The sequence below is a fragment of the Grampus griseus genome (assembly GCF_964374135.1).
Source record: "Grampus griseus genome assembly, chromosome: 7".
Taxonomy (NCBI): Eukaryota; Metazoa; Chordata; class Mammalia; order Artiodactyla; family Delphinidae; genus Grampus; species Grampus griseus.
This window is the reverse complement of record NC_139001.1, coordinates 78,448,859-78,468,340: the sequence shown is the minus strand read 5'-3', so window position 1 is coordinate 78,468,340 and position 19,482 is coordinate 78,448,859. Positions and strand designations below refer to the sequence as shown.

General features: G+C 40.1%; 1 protein-coding gene across 15 annotated transcripts in view; it reads right to left on the bottom strand.

Annotated features, from left to right (window-relative positions):
• Positions 1 to 19,482, bottom strand: part of NEB (nebulin) — a 226,501-nt gene that overhangs the window by 103,655 nt on the left and 103,364 nt on the right. For 14 of the 15 annotated variants that reach the window (XM_082658063.1, XM_082658062.1, XM_082658065.1 and 11 more), the window contains exons 62-73: positions 17,573 to 17,884; positions 17,080 to 17,283; positions 16,492 to 16,596; positions 13,122 to 13,229; positions 11,172 to 11,483; positions 8,986 to 9,189; positions 8,506 to 8,610; positions 6,872 to 6,979; positions 5,343 to 5,654; positions 4,817 to 5,020; positions 3,984 to 4,088; positions 817 to 924 (exon numbers count right to left, since the gene is read on the bottom strand). In XM_082658063.1, coding sequence (XP_082514189.1) covers positions 817 to 924; positions 3,984 to 4,088; positions 4,817 to 5,020; positions 5,343 to 5,654; positions 6,872 to 6,979; positions 8,506 to 8,610; positions 8,986 to 9,189; positions 11,172 to 11,483; positions 13,122 to 13,229; positions 16,492 to 16,596; positions 17,080 to 17,283; positions 17,573 to 17,884 — 2,187 coding nt within the window. The remainder of the gene's footprint in view (positions 1 to 816; positions 925 to 3,983; positions 4,089 to 4,816; positions 5,021 to 5,342; positions 5,655 to 6,871; positions 6,980 to 8,505; positions 8,611 to 8,985; positions 9,190 to 11,171; positions 11,484 to 13,121; positions 13,230 to 16,491; positions 16,597 to 17,079; positions 17,284 to 17,572; positions 17,885 to 19,482) is intronic. The other variant, XM_082658066.1, reaches the window with a different exon arrangement.

Below are 19,482 nucleotides of genomic sequence, written 5' to 3'. Positions count from 1 at the left end.
AAGTGAGAACATATTGGAGGGAATTGTTTACATGGCTCATTAATTTTCTTTTTTTTAAGGCATTCTGAGAAATAATTTGTCCTCTGCACAAATAAACTGGAAGTAGTTTTAAAATGGATAATTTTTGTTGATAATGAGCATAGCGTTTCAGTTTTGCAAGATGAAAAAGTTCTGGATGTCTGTTGTACAATAGCGTAAATATACTTAATTATACTAGACTATATACTGAAAATGGTAAAGATAGTGAATTTTGTTATGTATTTTTATTATGATTTAAAAGAAAAACCTATCAAAATGGACAATTTTGCTACTCTTAATATTTACTCTTAATATTTAAGTTGTCCAGGAACCTGATGTATTAATTTTTAGGGTAAAGGAATGTTGATTTTTGTGGGCCCCATAGCAGAGACGTTTAACTTTTTTGCTATCCTATGTCCTTCCTCAAGTCATGGGGAACTCAATTAAGCTTGCTTCTTTATTGGCATCTTTGCCTTGAGTGTAGCCTGAGGAGAGCTCATGAGGTTTCATGAGTAGCTCAACATATGTCCATTTAACTTTGACCAAGGCACTCAGTCTTACTAAGCAAAGACCAAAAGATGAGCAACAAAGGAACCATATCCCAGTGTGTCTCTATGAAACTTGTAATCTTGGGCAGGTTACCTACTGTCTCAAAGCCTCAATTTATCTGCCTGTGCAATGAAGGCAGTTAAGATGGATGATGACTACAGAGACTTCCAGCTGTGTCCCAAGAGTGTGATTCCCTATGCAGGTGGCTGGCCTGTTGGTAACAAACGTAAGGATGTGATCAACTCTTACATCACTGGCAATATCCCGGGAGGCCTTGGCAGCTACGATGGGAATGGCGTCACTTCTTAAGTCATAGCCTTCTTTCTTGGCTTCTTCCATGGCCTGGCGATAGAGGTTCTGAAGGAAGAAGTAGTAGCTTTTAGATACAGTGCTCACTTTCACGCTAAAAATGTATTTCTGTCAAAGGAAGACTACTTTTGGATGCAGAACACTAGTATGTTTAGCCTTAAATAAATTAAAAAAAAAAGTCTCTTTCTTCCTTTTACTTCCTACATATACAAGCTATTTATTTAACTTGAAATTTTACTTTCAGCAGGTCTAACACAACTTTTCCTTGGATAAATCCTTCTAGATTTTACACATTAAGTCATTAACTCTGAAATGTGCTTGGATGGCTCAGCACTTATTCTTTTCATGAAATAACCAAGAAATGACTTTATTTAACTGCAAATTTGAATTAGGACCAATTTTACTAGCAGAGAATATGATTATATAACAACAACACTACCATCATGAGCATGTACCTGTATTCAAACAGTGCTAAACGGAGGATAATCCATTGTTTCTGAACATCTTTGTTAATATTGATTTGCTCTCTATTCATTTTGTCGATTGCCAGAAATTGCTAGCAGACAGAGGGATAGCAGATACCAGATATTTATGAGACAAAAGGACAAAATTGATGAAATTATAATAATTTCTTTATGAATTGGGACATACCCACTGTTCAGTTTCTGTGGCAGGACAGATGCACACAGAAGGTGGAACACAGGTATTCCATGGGAACACAGCTTGAAAACCATGGCATTAAACAAATCATCTATACCAGTAGTATTCAGTCTTTTTTGCTTGTGAACCATTACAAGAATTTAGTGCTTTGTTATTAATAATTTTTAAATGAATTTAGAGTCTGAGAAGGATGTCCTTAAATGTTTTTAATGTAGATTATTAACGTGTGACAATTCACATTTTTTTCATGTTGAGATTTTACAAGGTAAAGCTAAAGTAAATAAGAATAAATTTAATGTATTTGAGATAAAGTCCCAAGGGCATTTGTTCTTCTTAAAAATTTCTAGGGACTTCCCTGGCGGTTCAGTGGTTAAGAATCCACCTGCCGATGCAGGGGACACAGGTTTGAGCCCTGGTCCAGGAAGATCCCACATGCTGCGGAGCAAATAAGCCCTGTGTGCCACAACTACTGAGCCTACGCTCTAGAGCCTGCGAGCCACAACTACTGAGTCCATGTGCCACAACTACGGAAGCCCTCATGCCTAGAGCCTGTGCTCTGCAACAAGAGAAGCCACTGCAATAAGAAGCCCTCACGCTGCAACAAAGAATAGCCCCTGCTCACTGCAACTAGAGAAAGCCTGAGCACAGCAATGAAGACCCAATGTAGCCACAAATAAATTAATTAATTTAAAAAAATTTTCTAGAAATATTCATTTTATAACTAGAGTCAAATACTCTTATACTTTATATTTTTCCTTTGAAGAATAAATTCTCAAGTTTATCCTTATGTATAAGTGGGAAAAAATGTGCTTGAATCATCTTCCGGCTTCAGGCCAAACAAAATTTTTTCATTCTTTCAACATTAGAAAAAGATGCACGGCTTCAAAGAAAACACTTTTATTATCATCAAGGCTACGTTTTAAAGAATGTTTGGTACGTTATTTGTCCAAGAGAACTAGAATAGGTAGATGAGAGTTTAAGAGAAAAAAAATAAGATATAGTTACTTTGTTTTGTTAAACTTTACTGAGCTAAGTACGGAATGAAGGTACCATTCGTAACGGGTTGAGAAGAAATTCAGGTGGGCCGTTTTGAAATCTAATCTTCAGGAGACAGTCTTTAGGGAATTAACATAATCATGCAATTTTAAAGAAATAAATCCAGATGAAAATTTTAGAAATTAAAAAAATAGCCCAATTTCCTCTCAGCAGTCTGAAAAGAAAATACCCTACCTCATCTGACCTAATTTTATCAAAAGGGAGAGGCTTAAAAGCATTATCCCTTTGGGATAGAAACTAACTTCATCTGCCTGGGGTGAGGCAGAATGTCTGGGAAAAGATAGTCCAACAGAGAAGCCCTGTGGCCAAGAGAAAAATCGTTCATTCAAAAATGACTGAAGCCAAGGTCAATCAAATCCTCGTGATCAGGCTTGTCCTTGGGTCTGTTTTATAACGCTAGACAAAAGGAAATTGTCTCCTCTTCATTTCACTTGTCATGCCTCTTCTTTAGGGCTACATTATGATAGGCAAAAGTAATTAATGGGTAAAATAATAATATGGTCAAGTCTTGAAAATGAGTATTTAAAATTTCCAATGTTCTCAAACTAAAGGGAAGTCTGCCTTTTTTTTGTTTAATGAAGACACAAAACAACATGTAAGAAATCAATATTCATCTTGAATGAACCAGATAAGTCTTGACTTTGGCAAGAACAATTGGGCAAGAAGCTTTTTCTGCGGCAGTACTTCTATTCTGCAAAGATTTGTGATGGCAAGTTTAGTGGGGCTGGAGATAGTATGTAAAAAAAAAAATGTTTTTTTAATTGTCCTCAGGCAATTTTGAGATGGATGAATTTAAGAATTTTTATTTCTGTTCTTGTAAATAAACTGAAGTTATTTTGAGCATATTAAATAAATCTAATCTTCACGGTGACTTGAGCGTAAAGGGAAGAAATTAAAGTTTATTAAGCAGCTACTGTATGCCAGGCTCTACACTGGGCATATTATATACACTACCCCATTGAGCCACCACAAAAATTCTTCGATAGACATTTTTATCTCATTTTACAGATGAGGTAACTAAAGAAAAACTCATAGAACAAATTTTGAAGTAAGTACTAATCTGATAAATAGCAATAATTATTTTTTAATTAAAATTACAATATGATTCTATCATTAATAGTTGACTTTGAGAGTTTCACCCCGCTCCTGACATGGAGATATTTTTGTATTTATCCATTTCCCTATGTATTTTTTTAATTGAAGTATAGTTGATTTACAATGTTGTGTTAATTTTTTCTGTAACTATTCTTGAATATAATGATACATATATTCAGGGTAGGTTATGGCAAAAATAAATAAATAATTGGTCAACATGAGAATTAAATCCATAATTCTGACCTTTCTACTACATCAGCAAAATAACGTGGCCAGGTCAAAACAAATGGTCTTACCCCACTATAATTTATTTTATTTTGTCTCGCCAACATAATTTCAGGTGTATCAGGCATCATGTGGATTTGGGTCTTGTCTTTGTCCCAGGCTTCTGTGTATAAGCGCTGTGAAGGATAAACAGGTTAATGAATTAGAACAACAATGTTTGCTGTAAACAGAGGTTTCCAACTTAGAGATCATGACAAAGTTGAAAGCCAGCCTTCTGACTATCTGGGCTGTCTGCTGTATATCAACATTCTTCAATCTCTTTGATGTTACAAGATATTATTTTCACTAAATATAAGTGTAGACTAAGATATGAAAAGAAAATGTGTGTGTGTTTCATTACAAGATCACCTCCACTCCAATTAAATTAAAAGCAAGTATTTTCCAAGCATGTATACACGTCCATATGTACTGAGGCTGTATCAACAAATTCTTCCCATGATTTCGTCTGTTTGTCTGTTTATTAACTGCAAATTTACCTGGATATGCCATCTCTAGATTTCTTTTTGATAAAGGTTATGAAGATTTGCACCTGACTTGTTTGTTCTATACTTACTTAGATAAGTACCCAACGAGAAAGGAACCTTGATACCAAACATGTATAACTGTTATAGACTTAAAACAATTTAAACACCAAACAGCTGTCCTACTCCTAACTCTATTTCACAAGAGATATCAAAGCAGAAATTCCCACATATACTTGGGGAATCCCAATACAGAACTCAATCAAATCACCATACACAGGATGGCAACTAGATAAAACAAACAAAAGGACTAACTTAATTAGTAACAGATATTCTCAAGGACATACAGCCCTGTTTTATTTTCCCCCACATTGGGGGCTCACCTTGTTCATGTTGATGGCGTTGTTCTTGGCCAGCACCTGTTCCAGAGAATCAGCCACACTGGTAAACTTCAGCTTGTCTGGACTCTGGCGGTAGATGTTGTCACTCAGTATCTCTGCAGCTCTCTTGCACTTGACCACATCCACAGACCCAATGGGGACCCAGCCAATGCCTCTCATCCACTGGAGATCTGATTTATAAATGTTCTGGTGAGACCAAACACAAAAGCAAGAATTACTGAAGCTGTTAGGACTCCTGATTTCAAAAATGAATGAAAAGGACTGGAAAAAGTGGATAGGCAAACTTCATGTCTATGTCTTTTAAAATATGAAGCCCAATTGGATATAGTTCATGGTATTATGTTCTCTCTAAAAGAAAAGTAAGGCACAGTAAATTAAAGGTGGAGAGGAAAAAACGTTATTTTTTTCCTGAGGGCTTTACCTAATCCTAGGCCATTATCTGCATATTACTATGTATTATCGTCATGAGCATGGTCAACAGTGGTGTTTAAGGAGTCTCAGTACTCACGTCGCTCTGGAGGTCATAGGCCTGCCGAGCGTGCATGACGTCGTTCTGGTCGGGCAGGCAGGTCCACTGGTGCAGGTAGTTCTTGTAGTCCGCGTCACTGACCAAGGTCTGGCACTTCTTGGCCTGCACCACCCCCAGCATGTCCACTGGGCTGCTGAACTTGGTCTTCCACTTCTCAAAGTCCTTCTTGTATTCCCGGTCACTCTGGATCTTGGCCACATGCATGGACCACATCATCTTCGGGTCATCTTTGATGTCCCGGGCTCCAATGTGGTGGCCAAGCTGCTTGCGGTAACCATCTTTGTATTTATACTGAAATAACAGTAGTCATTTTAAAAATAAAAATGAATGAAAAGGGCTAAAAGTCTTATTAATATAAAACTTCATTATTTTAAAATTGGTAATTCTTGCAGAGAAATAAATCATCTGAATATCAACTTATCTCCTCATCCTAAACTCTGATGAGACTTCACAGCAATACTCTAAAGGGGAGCAGGCCAAACTTCATAGTTCTATGCTTTGCAGACACTAAGTCTCTGGAAATAAAGGCAGCAGCACTTTTCAGAAAATCAGTTGGAGTTGTAAACTGCCGTTTTTTTAATCTTTTTGGGGCCAGTGAAATCATTAACCCAGAAGTTTTACACATGATTTTTAGAACAACTCCTGAGTTCAGAGGAAACTTTTCACTCCCCTGCCCATCCCGCCTCTCCCAAATCTGGCTCTGCTAACTTTCACAGGACTCCTGAAATAGACCGGCTTGCATTTCCATCCTGTATATCGGCTCTACTGGACACCAAATTTGGGTGAGGTCTGTTGGGATTCCGTGAGGAGAAAAAACGGATTATATAACTACAAGAAAGTGTTTTGTTGTTGGCGATGGTAAGAGCTGACTCTGGATTAGCTTCTCTCCACTTCAGGCAACAAAATTACACAAATTCTAGCATATATTTACTGAAGTCTGAATTCTCTACCAAAGGAACTTCTTTCGGAGACAGTGGAAAGAGAAATCAGGCTATATTGTTGGTTTTGGTTGTTATAAAACTTTTTTTTCTTTTTTCATTTAAAAAGAACTCAAAGGAAGCACTTAAGTCAATTTTTCAAAGAAAGAGTTGGCAAGAATCCAGAGCAGGTTTGGGGAAGGGTGAATTTTCCTGAACCTGGCTGTACCAGATCTTTTTCTTATGCTGAACCAATACACGTACCCAAGCTTTTCCCCCAACTCTTCTGTCATTTTCTTATTTCTATGTGCTCAAAATATGCAGATGAATGCCTTATAGTTACAGATATAAACAAATGTAGATTCAAATTCCATTTTTTAACTGAAGTTTAGGATACCCCCTCTGCATATGGGACCTGAATATTAAAATCTTTTGGAGTTAAATTATTAAAGCTCTTTTGAAATGAAAAATATTTCATTTAAAGCACAGTAAATGTGCTTTAACTGGCACCAGGATGTATCTTGCTGTTGTAATACTGATTCTGCCCCACCCCCATCCAGCCATGTACATATGTGGAGTGTTGGTACTCACATCACTGATGATGTCCCTGGAGGCCTTGGCTGCCACGATCGGGATGGCATCGCTTCGCAAGTCATAGCCTTTCTTCTTTGCTTCTTCATTGGCGAGTTTATACAGAGCCTACAGAAGCAAAGTCAGACTTAAAGCAAAGTTTTGATAGCAACAATTTGGAGTCTAACAGGTGACATATCACAAAATTTAAAAAAGGATAGGTTCCAGAAACAATCTAACTTTCTAGCAATATTGGGAAGTAAATAAATTATATTTTACCAAAAAAACTATGTAGCATTAGAAACAAATGAAATATATCAATGAGCATTAACATAAATTGATAATCTATTATTTATATCATTATAGATTAATATATATAATATGTAGATTATATGATACATTATGCATATCAACATAATATAATATTAATGTTAATATAATCTATGTTAATGTTAATGTAATATAGATTGATAGGCAAAGCATCAATCTATACGTATTTCTAAATGAAAAACTTGCAGAACAATGTGTTTAATATTATTCATTTGTATATAAAATATATATTTATATACTTTTACCTAGTTCTTTATCACTTAAACATTTTTGAAAATCATGTAATATCTTATGATGTTTAAAAAAACAAATGAGAAAAAAATTAAAGTACAATTTAAAACATAGTTAACTTGACTATAATCACAACTTTATGATTCTAATTTTTGGCTGGATCATATTAGTAAAACATTCACCTATAAAACTGCATTTTACTTAAAAAAAATAGTAATCAGTATTGTTAATGGAGAGCACTTTTTCCCCATGCCTGAGGTTCTCTTTCTATAAAAGGAGCTCGATTATTTCATCTCTGCCCCTTTACTCTCTTTACCCTGGAGAGGTGCAGTGATTTCCTGATGTATCTAATTGGTAGGGTTGGGATAGCAGGGCATGCCCAGCTCAGCTCTGACCTCCTCCCTCTAGGAACATGCCCAGTGCCCTCCTCTGCTTCTCTGTACGAAGCAGGACTCTCCCCTGAGGGAGGTAGAGCTGATTGTCCTGCTCCAGTGTGGCCTGTGCCTGGATGGGGAACCTAATTCTGGGGTTCACTTAGCAGGTTTGTTTGGCTCTCATACAAATGTGTACTTGAACCTAACTTTAGTAGTAAGAGATGTGAGATTTTGACTTCTAGTTCCACTCCTTTGTTTTACTTCTCAATTTTATTCAGGATCCAGGTGGGAAAGAGGTGCATATTATTAGAGGTCCCCTTGGTAGGGTTGCCAGATTTAGCAAATAAAAAGATAGCATGCCCAGCTGAACTTGAATTTCAGATAAATAACAAATAATGGTTTCATATAAATAATGAGCTAGTATTATATCTGGTTATCCTACGCCTTGGAAATGCCAAAAATACTCCTCAGTTCCACTGACCCACACTGGTAAAGACCATAAATGGAAAAGATAATGTGACTTCAGTTTGCCCCTGGAATCCTATAGCGTATGATATTCAACCCACAGATGAAAGGTTGGATGGCCTGAGTGTTCATATTGCAGAGCTGCACGTACCATGATAGCTGAGGTCCGAGAATATCCACAAAAGTGTAGAAGACAAACAATAACAACAACAATAACAACAAAACAAGCGTGGTCCCCCAGGATTTTGCCCCTACCGCACTGTAGTTGAGCTTGTTCTGCCTCGCCAACGTGATCTCCGGGGTATCAGGCATTATATGAACTTGAGTCTTGTCTTTGTCCCAGGCCTCTGTGTATAAGTGCTATCAAAGAATATGTTGATAGAAAACCATTTGAAAAAAAAAAGAAAACCATTTGAAATAGGAATTACAAAAAGCCAATTAAAGCAGGAATGTTACTGATCTAATTAGGAAAATTAACCACACTAGGATTTAAGGTATTCAGCTGGAGGTTTGTCTTAATGATAGTTACCAGGGTTACAACTAGGGATAATAGAAAGTACTTAGAGGATTTCAAGTACATCATTTCAAGTACATCATAGAAAGTACTTAGAGGATTTCAAGTACATCATTTAAACGTGACCCCACACCTGCATGGATAATTTTAACTCCACTAGTCACTAAAGTCTAAAAACCTCTTTTGGCATCTTGAAGAAGCTTGAGGCAGCTGGGGCTCACCTTGTTCATGTTGATGGCATTGTTCTTGGCCAGCACCTGTTCCAGAGAATCAGCCACACTGGTAAACTTCAGCTTGTCTGGACTCTGGCGGTAGATGTTGTCACTCAGTATCTCTGCAGCTCTCTTGCATTTGACCACATCCACAGACCCAATGGGGACCCAGCCAATGCCCCTCAACCACTGGAGATCAGACTTGTAAACGTTCTGTGAGGAGGAAAAAGGCAGGAACTCTTCAGTAAGACTGAAAGATTTAGGGTCAACGTGCAAATAGAATCGATAGTAAAGTTACAATTCTGGTTGTTGCTCTTGTTGGTTTCGTAGAAAACTGGCTCCCTGTGTTAGGCAGACTAACAGAGGAAGTATGTTCAAAAACGAGCCAAAAATGTAACCAAAAAATGATAGAATATTTCAGGTTGTTAGGACAGGAGGAATCCAAATGAATATCTTCTGTCAGCCAGTTCAGTGGATGTTCACTGCTCGTGTACACAGGAAAAGAATGCCAACCCAAAGTGAGAGAAACCACACATATGTCGACCTACAGGCTGTCAGTAAATAAATATTAGGTCCAGTCAAATGAAACACTCTGCAGCCATTAAAAGCCACATTTTAAAGAATATCAATGATTGGTAGAAATGTCATTAATGTAACAATAACGAAAAAATAGCACATAAAACAATCTGTATATAAATTACATGAGCAGGAGTGGGCTTTTTCAGTGGTTGGATTATGTTGGATTCTTACTGCTTTCTGTGTATTTTTTCTTCTATTTCAAAATATCTGTAAAGCTCTTGGTTTCACAACAAAAAAGAGAAGTTAAAATATAATAATGACATAGAACCTCTGAAGCCCTGAGGCAGACCTTTGACTACTTCAACACTGTCCAAGATTCAGGACAATAAATGACCATCTTTATTGGTCCAGAACCCGTCTCTTCCCCACCAAATCCTCAGGCTGCGAAGCACAAACTCCTTTCCAGAATTGTCTTTCCATATCTTTATTTAACACTTTAAGTCATTTTTTCTGCTAAAGACTTTTGTGTACTTATTAGGCATTCATAACTACTTCACAACGGTGGCATTGGACCTTTGCCCAGATCATTTGAAGGATTTTACCTGTAACGGCAGTTAAGTACAGCATACAGACAGCTATTTTACTGTCTAGACTAAAAGCCTATTGGAACCGCCTTATGCTGACTAGTTATTGCCCCTTAAATAACAACAGCAAGAATGAAAACAATAACATTTAACACCTCTGGAGTGCTTCTTAACTTTCGAATGCTTCCCACATTATTAAGACCGTGTCACCGTGAGAAGGAGGTGATCTCAAAAAGGCACTTGACAAATAGACAGAGGCAAGCAGTCTGTCAATGCTGTCATTCTACGGGTGACATTAACCGTTTTTAACTACCTTTCAGATGCAGGCAAAGCCTTTCTTTGCAAAACACAGGGTTCTGCATGTTGTGGAAAGCTACAGAACAAATGTGGGAGTTTCCACAGGTAGGCTGTACAATTTCTAGGAACAGCCATTTCATGTATAATTATGGTTAATTCATGTTATTCTCCAAAGTCCTCTAATGCTTAATAATTCCTTTAAATGTCTATAAAATATATGCTGCAGGAAATGTGCTTGTCACACCCAGATTTGAGATGCTGCCTCTGTTTCTAATAGGTACCGGTTCTGTCATTACCACATGACCTCTCCACAAAGAGAGCTGTGCTGAGAGGCCAAAGTGTCAATGGAATGACCCAACAGCTTCCAGACACAGTGACTTCTTTTATTTCGTAAGAGTAACGATTAGTGTTGTAGCAGTATTCTGCTAATGATAACCTCATTTGTTTTGCAAGGAAGCTAAAAATAAATTTCTGAGTAATTTTTAAAAATAAAAATGTGTTCTTTCTTTCCCCCTTAAAAGAATAAAATAAAACGTCTTCCTGTGTTGGACCCTGAACTCTAACACTGCTTAATTCCAGTCTTATTTTTATAAGGCCAGGTCCAGTTGGTAAACTTCACTTCCTTATAAAGCCTAGTAATGTATCCACAGTAAAGCAATAAAACTATACTCTGATTCAAATCTCATTCAATGACCAAGAAATCCTAGCTTGAGTAGGCCAGTGGTTTACAAAGGATAACGTTCATATGCTTCAAGTTATTTCCGCACACAGCCCTGTTACGGACGTGGTACTCACGTCGCTCTGGAGGTCATAGGCCTGCCGAGCGTGCATGACGTCGTTCTGGTCGGGCAGGCAGGTCCACTGGTGCAGGTAGTTCTTGTAGTCCGCGTCACTGACCAAGGTCTGGCACTTCTTGGCCTGCACCACCCCCAGCATGTCCACTGGGCTGCTGAACTTGGTCTTCCACTTCTCAAAGTCCTTCTTGTACTCCCTGTCACTCTGGATCTTGGCCACATGCATGGACCACATCATCTTCGGGTCATCTTTGATGTCTCGGGCTCCAATGTGATGGCCAAGCTGCTTGCGGTAACCATCTTTGTATTTGTACTGAGATGAAAATGCACAAATTAGATTTTTATTTTAAGCTCGTAGAGGTCACAAGCCTGTACAAAATCATCTTGCTTATATCGCTGTTGTACGTTGACTTTTGCTAATAAGCACTAACTCAAGGCAATATCCTACCTTTCCCCTAGAAGATTATAGAGGTAATAAAATAGATGGAATTCATATAATTGTAGTGTATACCCCAAATCACCTATGGCCTGGTAACAAGGAATAGTTCCAGGGGCAGCAAATGCACACAGTGGAGAGGCCATGTGGACCAAGGGACTTGGAGAAATGGGTTAGGCACTAAAAGTACATCAGAAAAGAGATGCACTTGGTGACAAGATGTGTTTAATAAGTAGTAAAATGAGTGTCTGGCTCCTTTGAGGATGAAGTCAAGGTCAAGGACTACTTGCAGTAGCAACAGAAGAGAATTTCCTGTTTCATAATGGATTCAGGCATTCAGTGGTGGTGGCAAATCGGGGCATCATTTTGGAAACTGGTTATACTAGGGAAGCTGACCTAGCAGCCCAGTTGCTTAGAGCATGCTCCTAATAAAGTCATGGGTTCTCATCTCTCATGGACCAACAGTGTTGTTATTATTCCATGTCCAAAGACGTTGTCCTGGAATCCGAGCCAATTATCCAAAATACATGCTTCTAGTCTCAAAAATAACTGAGTGAGAAAGTATAAACGAGTCAGCAGAGGCAATATAGTACAGTGGGAAGGAATGAGGTTGCTTGGAGTTTCAACTCCATCACCTACTAAGAGTTTGATTTTAGACAAGTTGCTTAAGCAACCCATAAAACAGGGATAATCACAATCTTACATCCTAGGGTAATTATGAAAAATAAGTGACATAATGCATATAACATTCTTAGCACAGATTTCTCAACACTTCTTGGTTATTATTATTTTGTTATATATTATTATTGGCATATATCCATTTGTAGAAAAGGTACAACATACGTAAACTAAAGTGAGTCACTAATATGATCTTCCAAAATAAAGGGCAGCATATTACCATATTACCAAATAGTGGGTCTTCATTTTTAGAGCAGTGGTCTGTTCCTCAAGAATTCCCTGAGGTACCAGGAAGGATGATGGTTTTATTCTGGGAGTCACAAGCCACAAGCCAGGAGCTAGTGTTAAGGGTGCAAGTTTGGGCTAGTTTGGCACTGATCAACTGCCTTCTTTTCATGATTTTACAAGGGTGAATTGTAATGGCAAGTGTCATATGCATTTTTTGAATATTGTATATTAAAATGCTATATAAAGCTAGGCCCTGATTCTCACTGGGAGAACTTAAGTTTATGAGTCACACTTTCTATAAGCACTGTGACAATTTTTATATAAGCATCTCCAAGCCTGCAGCTACACTCTAACAAATTCCACATGAATGGATCTTTCTCTGTTCTTGGTGGATCCGCTTTCACTGAAGATACTGTGACTTAGTGGCTATAAAACTTTTCTGTAAACATCAAATTTTTCATTTCCCTCAAAACTAGGTTTTTGAAAAACCCTACACAAATACATCAGGATATACTTCCAAAGGGCCAGGAAAGTTCTTTTAGAAGATTTAATTCAGTGAAAATGTCACTTCAGACTGACCACATACTAGAAGTAAAACTGACAACTCACATCACTGATGATGTCCCTGGAGGCCTTGGCTGCCACAATCGGTATGGCATCACTTCGCAAGTCGTAGCCTTTCTTCTTTGCTTCTTCGTTGGCGAGTTTATACAGACTCTAAATTTGGGCAAAAAACAAAATCAGTTACAGGTTGACATTCATATCCAAAAATGACAGACGACTAAAATAATTCACCAAGTTCTACACGGGTAGGTGCCTGTAATAATGTCACTTTTGAGAGTTCTAAGCTTTCTGCAGTTTTGGCTGAAGTTGAGACTTAAACATGATACCTATATGGAATATGGCACCTTTGTTTTTTTTATTTTAAAACTTATGTTACATTAACCATATACAGATATTATTCATGGTTTTAAAACTTTTAGTTATAACAATGAATCAGTTTTGGAAAGAACTGGAAAAATTAAGCTGAAACTCATGGGCCTAAGGTGGCAAAATGTGGACAGAAGGGACACTCATTTGATCCACATTTATTCTGCACTGACTCTGTGCCATGACTGTGCTTGGTACTTGGGAAACAAAGATGAATATGAGGCCTCTCCCATCTTCAGGGTTTCTGGGAGAACTGACGGAAAGACTGATAACCTGCGGAACAAGCTGCCAAAAAGTCAGACCACGAAAGGTGCTTTAACCATATTATTAAGAATGAGCTCCACGGGACTTCCCTGGTGACGCAGTGGACAAGACTCTGCGGTCCCAATGCAGGGGGCCTGGGTTTGATCCCTGGTCAGGGAACTAGATCCCACATGCATGGCGCAACTAAGAGTTTGCATGCCACAGCTGGGGAGCCTGCATGCTGTTACTAAGAAGCCAGAAAGCTGCAACTAAGGAGCCCTGGGGCCGCAGCTGGGGAGCCTGGCTGCCGCAACTAAGGAGCCCACGGGCCACGGCTGGAGAGCCCACCTGTCACAACTAAGACCCCACGCAACCAAATAGATACATAAATAAGTAAATATTTTTTAAAAAAAGACTGAATGTTTAAAAAAAAAAAAAAAAGAACGAGCTCTAGGAAGGAGCAATTTATTCTGAATTGAAAATCAGGAAGTTTCCTCAGAGGGCATGACCTTGGCATTGGACCCTGAGTGATAAATATGGTTTCAATAGACTGAGATGGTGGTCAAGGGCAGAGGAACTTCCATGAATCAAAGTACGGGGCAGTGAAAGTGCAGGAGCGTCAAGCGGCGGTGGCGGGGGGCAGGGGCGGGCAGTGCCAGAGGAAGTGGCAGGACAGAACTGAAAAGAATCGGGAGTCGGGCTATGAAGGCCTGGTGCTAAGATAACTTTATCCTTAATTCTATAGGAAAAGGGAAACCAACAACAATCTTTGAGGAAGAGTGACATCATCAAATTTGCATTGTATCTTCCTATCCTAAATGAGAAAGAAACACAATAGAAATGAACTAAACTGACAGAGAATAGTCAGAGAAAGCAGACCAGGCGGGTTAGGCAATCGGTTCAGGCATTCTTCCTGGGCCTCTTCAAACCAGGGGCAACATACAACATCTCTGAGCTTTTGCAGCAAAGACAGAGTTGACACTTCCAGAAATGCTGAGTGGCTAGTTACAGGGACCCTTTGTCTCTCAAAATATCTGCTCATATAGCACACGCTTTCCTGTAACACTATGGGACCTATAGTGCAGGTTTAGCTGAAAATTCACTTAATTTTGATTTCAGAGTGGGACTTGACAATTTTAGTTTGGGGTGACAATTAAGAGCTAGTTATATAAGCATTAAAATTATAGTTTGCACCCCTGAAAAATAAAATGACTTAAGGTGGTGGCTAGTCAATCTAAATTCTCTCAGTTATATTCTGCAGAAGAGTAACACGCTGTTGATTTATGCTGTCAAAGAAACAATATTTTCCTCGCTGGTAGCACAAAGCTGGAAGAAATAACTAATACATCATCTGACAGAATCTTAGAGTCACAAAAATCTCCACAGGCTTAAACCAATAGGCTCATTCTAAGAAAAACATGCAGAGAGATAAATGTCAATATTTGAACTGAGATTTAAGTTGCCAAATGTATAAATACAAGATAGAGGAAACCTAGTTTAAGCCCATGTAAGTTGTCTTAGGGTTTTGGTTGAGCCCAAGTCCCACGCACACCAGCACTGACATAGCCCCAAGGAGCCCCAAGGCACAGAGTGCAGAAATGGAGGATAAATGTCCAGAAGAGGAAATGCAATGTCGGCTGTACCCTACACTAGTCATTCCTCACTCGCAGGATTTTGTTTGGTTCTGAGAGTCACATTCCAGCAGGGAAGTCATGTGAGGAATGCCCAGGAGCTTGGGATGCTTGGATTATAAAGAGAACCTGGGGTGAAGTGGCAGCGCAGGCACACAGTGCCTATGGAGTTGGCACAGTTTGGTTCTGCATGGTCTTAGAGGATTATGTGGGTCTACAGAGAGAAACCATTGACCCAATACATGAAAAGCATCTTCTAAAGGAACTTTCCAGAACAAATAGGTTGATTTATGAGATTTATAAGCACCTCGTCACTGAGAACACTTAAGCGAAGGCAGGATGACGACCTATTGGGCGGGGACTCCTGCACTAGAGGAGACTGACCTCTCAGCCTAAACATCTGTGATTCGGATATGGGGGCACACGGCTCTATGCTCACAGAAAGTGAACAGAAAATGGGCTTGCTAATATATTTATATATTGACAGATCCTCTCTGTCTCTGTCTCTCAGTGTTATTTGATAGTCCTGTGGGGTTTTTTTTTTTTTTTTTTTTTTGCGGTACGCGGGTCTCACTGTTGTGGCCTCTCCCGTTGCGGAGCACAGGCTCTGGATGCGCAGGCTCAGCGGCAATGGCTCACGGGCCCAGCCGCTCCGCGGCATGTGGGATCTTCCCGGACCGGGGCACAAACCCGTGTCCCCTGCATCGGCAGGCGGACTCTCAACCACTGCGCCACCAGGGAAGCCCTGTACTTTGATTTTAATCCTTGTCTTAAATCCTTTACATTAAAAATCTTAAATTTTGACCCTAAAGTACAATTTAGGAAAAATCAGTCATATGTGGCAAATACATTTAGCACAGCTATGTAGCATAAGGAGAAGATAAATGTATTTTGGTCTATTGCTAATTTCTTAAATTAATAAAAGAGGAAGGTCTAATTAATCTTCTGGTTACTGCTTAAATCATTCATTCTTATAACTTGCACTTCCGAAATGATAATATGTGTTACTTGAAGACTGATGTGTAGGTAAGTGAGAAATGAAAGAGTTGGTATTCACACGGAGCAAGAAAAGACATTCTTTACAAAGTTGTCATTTAGTATTACATCACCATGGAATGGATTAACTGAAATATGAAACACCATGCAAATGTCATAGAATTAGCATCTGCTCCCACCTGACTGTAGTTGATTTTGTTCACTCTTGCCTGCGTAATTTCTGGTGTATCTGGTGCGATGTGGATCTGGGTCTTGTCTTTGTCCCAGGCTTCCGTGTATAAACGCTAGCAAGGAAAATATAAAATGTCATCAGGAAAAAACTTCAGTGTATTGTTAATCGGAACTTCAAGGCCATAAGAACTTTATAAAGAGAAATAACAAAAGGTTACATATTTTATACACATTATGTATTTTACACATATCTTCAAGTAAAGTAACCAGTTCACAGTAGAACATATATGTATGAGTGCCTTCTTATACTCTGAGTTGTATGTTAACAAAAGGAAATTCAGAATATCTTTTATGCAGAGATGATTTTCCATAAAAATGTACCATTTTATCAGAACTACGAAATAACTACTGAAGTAAATGTTAAAATATAAATGACATAGACGTTAGGTAGACAGATATGGATAGATATAGATAGATAACAGACAGGTATCTTTTGTTGCTCACTGCTCTATTTCTTTCTTCTCCTGATCATGCTTCTTTTCCTTTGGTTTAGCTTTAGGAGTCCTACCTTGGTTCTCTGAACTCTGAAGTCTCACCTTGTTCATAGTGATGGCGTTGTTCTTGGCCAACACTTGTTCCAGAGAATCAGTCACGCTGGTAAACCTGAATTTGTCTGGAGGCTGGCGATAGATTTTATCACTCAAAATTTCAGTTGCCCTTTTGCATTGTTCCACATCCAAAGAGCCAATGGGAACCCAGCCGATGCCTCTCAGCCATTGGAGATCTGCCTTGTACATATTCTGTTGATACAAATAGCCAATAAATATTTATCTCTGGTTTGGGAAAGCATTTTCATCAGAAGGATCTGAAATAAAGTAAGAACACTCTTGAAAACGTAGTTTGGTGGACAGGCAGGGTATCAGACAATATTCCTTTTCGGTCTGGAGGGTTTGACATTTAACACTCACAGGAAAAGAAGAAATGTTATGCCCCACTTGCAGGGGCTGGTGAGTTTGGTGCCACTTATCCAAGGGGTGTTAATTCACTGATTTCCCACCTTTGCACGGCATTATGATCCTCAGTACTCACGTCGCTCTGGAGGTCATAGGCATGCCGAGCGTGCATGACGTCGTTCTGGTCGGGCAGGCAGGTCCACTGGTGCAGGTAGTTCTTGTAGTCTATGTCACTGACCAAGGTCTGGCACTTCTTGGCCAGCACCACCCCCAGCATGTCCACTGGGCTGCTGAACTTGGTCTTCCACTTCTCAAAGTCCTTCTTGTACTCCCGGTCACTCTGGATCTTGGCCACATGCATGGACCACATCATCTTTGGGTCGTCATGTATCGCTCGGGCACCAATGTGATGGCCAAGCTGCTTACGATAATCTTCTTTGTATTTGAACTTGAAGAAGAAAAATACTGATAGTCACCTAGTATAACTTTTAGTATAAAATGATTAGTAGGCTCAGATTTTCCTATTCATTAAAAACATGTTTCCCCCCGAATATACAAATAATGTGTGTCTGCATCTTGTAAACCATTTAGAAAATAAAGCTTGCATATGTATACAAAAAAGAAAATAGGCCCCTGTGCCTGGCCAGACCCTGCGTCGTCCTGCGCTCAGCCAGTGTGCGCCCTCGTGTGTTCGGCCTCCGCAGGGCCCTTGGTGCTGCTCTAGACGGGGGTGGCAGTCAGCATGTCACCACTGGGTGGCCTTGTGCATGCACCGTCGGGCCCCGGGGAGCACGGGTTAAAGATGAAGGAACTAAGACCCGGAAAAGTGAACTCATATATTCAGAAGCTCTCTGTTTGAAGATTACACAAGCTTTGTTGTCACCAGATTGTAAATAAACTTATTTTAAAAATAAATGAGGGGAGACCTTCAAGATGGCGGAGGAGTAAGACGTGGAGATCACCTTCCTCCCCACAAATACATCAGAAATGTATCTACATGTGCAACAACTCCTACAGAACACCTTCTGAACACTGGCAGAAGACCTCAGACTTCCCCAAAGGTAAGAAACTCCTCACGTAGTTGGGTAGGGCAAAAGAAAAAAGAAAAAACAGAGACAAAAGAATAGGGACGGGACCTGCACGTCTGGGAGGGAGCTGTGAAGGAGGAAAAGTTTCCACAAACCAGGAAGCCCCTTCACTGGTGGAGACAGGGGGTGGCGGGGGGGGTAGCTCTGGAGCCACAGAGGAGAGCACGGCAACAGGGGTGCAGAGGGCAAAGTGGAGAGATTCCCGTACAGAGGATCGGTGCTGACCAGCACTCAAGCCTGAGAGGCTTGTCTCTCACCCGCTGGGACGGGTCGGGGCTGGGAGCTGAGGCTCGGGCTTTGGAAGTCAGATCTCAGAGAGAGGACTGGGGTTGGCTGCGTGAGCGGAGCCTGAAGGGGGCTAGTGCACTACAGCTAGCTGGGAGGGTGTCCCGGAAAAAATCTGGACCTGCCTAAGAGGCAACAGACCATTGTTTTGGTGCGCGAAGTGAGGGAATTCAGAGCACCGCCTAAATGAGCTCCAAAGACAGGCAGGAGCCGTGGCTATCAGTGTGGACACCAGAGATGGGCATGAAATGCTAAGGATGCTGCTGAAGCCACCAAGAAGCCTGTGTGCGGGCACAGGTCACTATCCACACCTCCCTTCCGGGGAGCCTGTGCAGCCCACCACTGCCAGGGTCCCGTGATCCAGGGACAACTTCCCCGGGAGAACACATGGCTCGCCTCAGACAGTTGCCACGTTACGCTGCCCTCTGCCGCTACAGGCTCGCCCCACATCCGTACCCCTCCCTCCCCTGGCCTGAGTGAGCCAGAGGCCCCTGATCAGCTGCTACTTTAACCCCGTCCTGTCTGAGCAAAGAACAGACACCCTCAGGCAACCTACACACAGAGGCGGGGCCAAATCCAAAGCTGAACCCCAGGAGCTGTGCTAACGAAGAAGAAAAAGGGATATCTCTCCCAGCAGGCTCAGGAGCAGCAGATTAAATCTCCACAATTAACT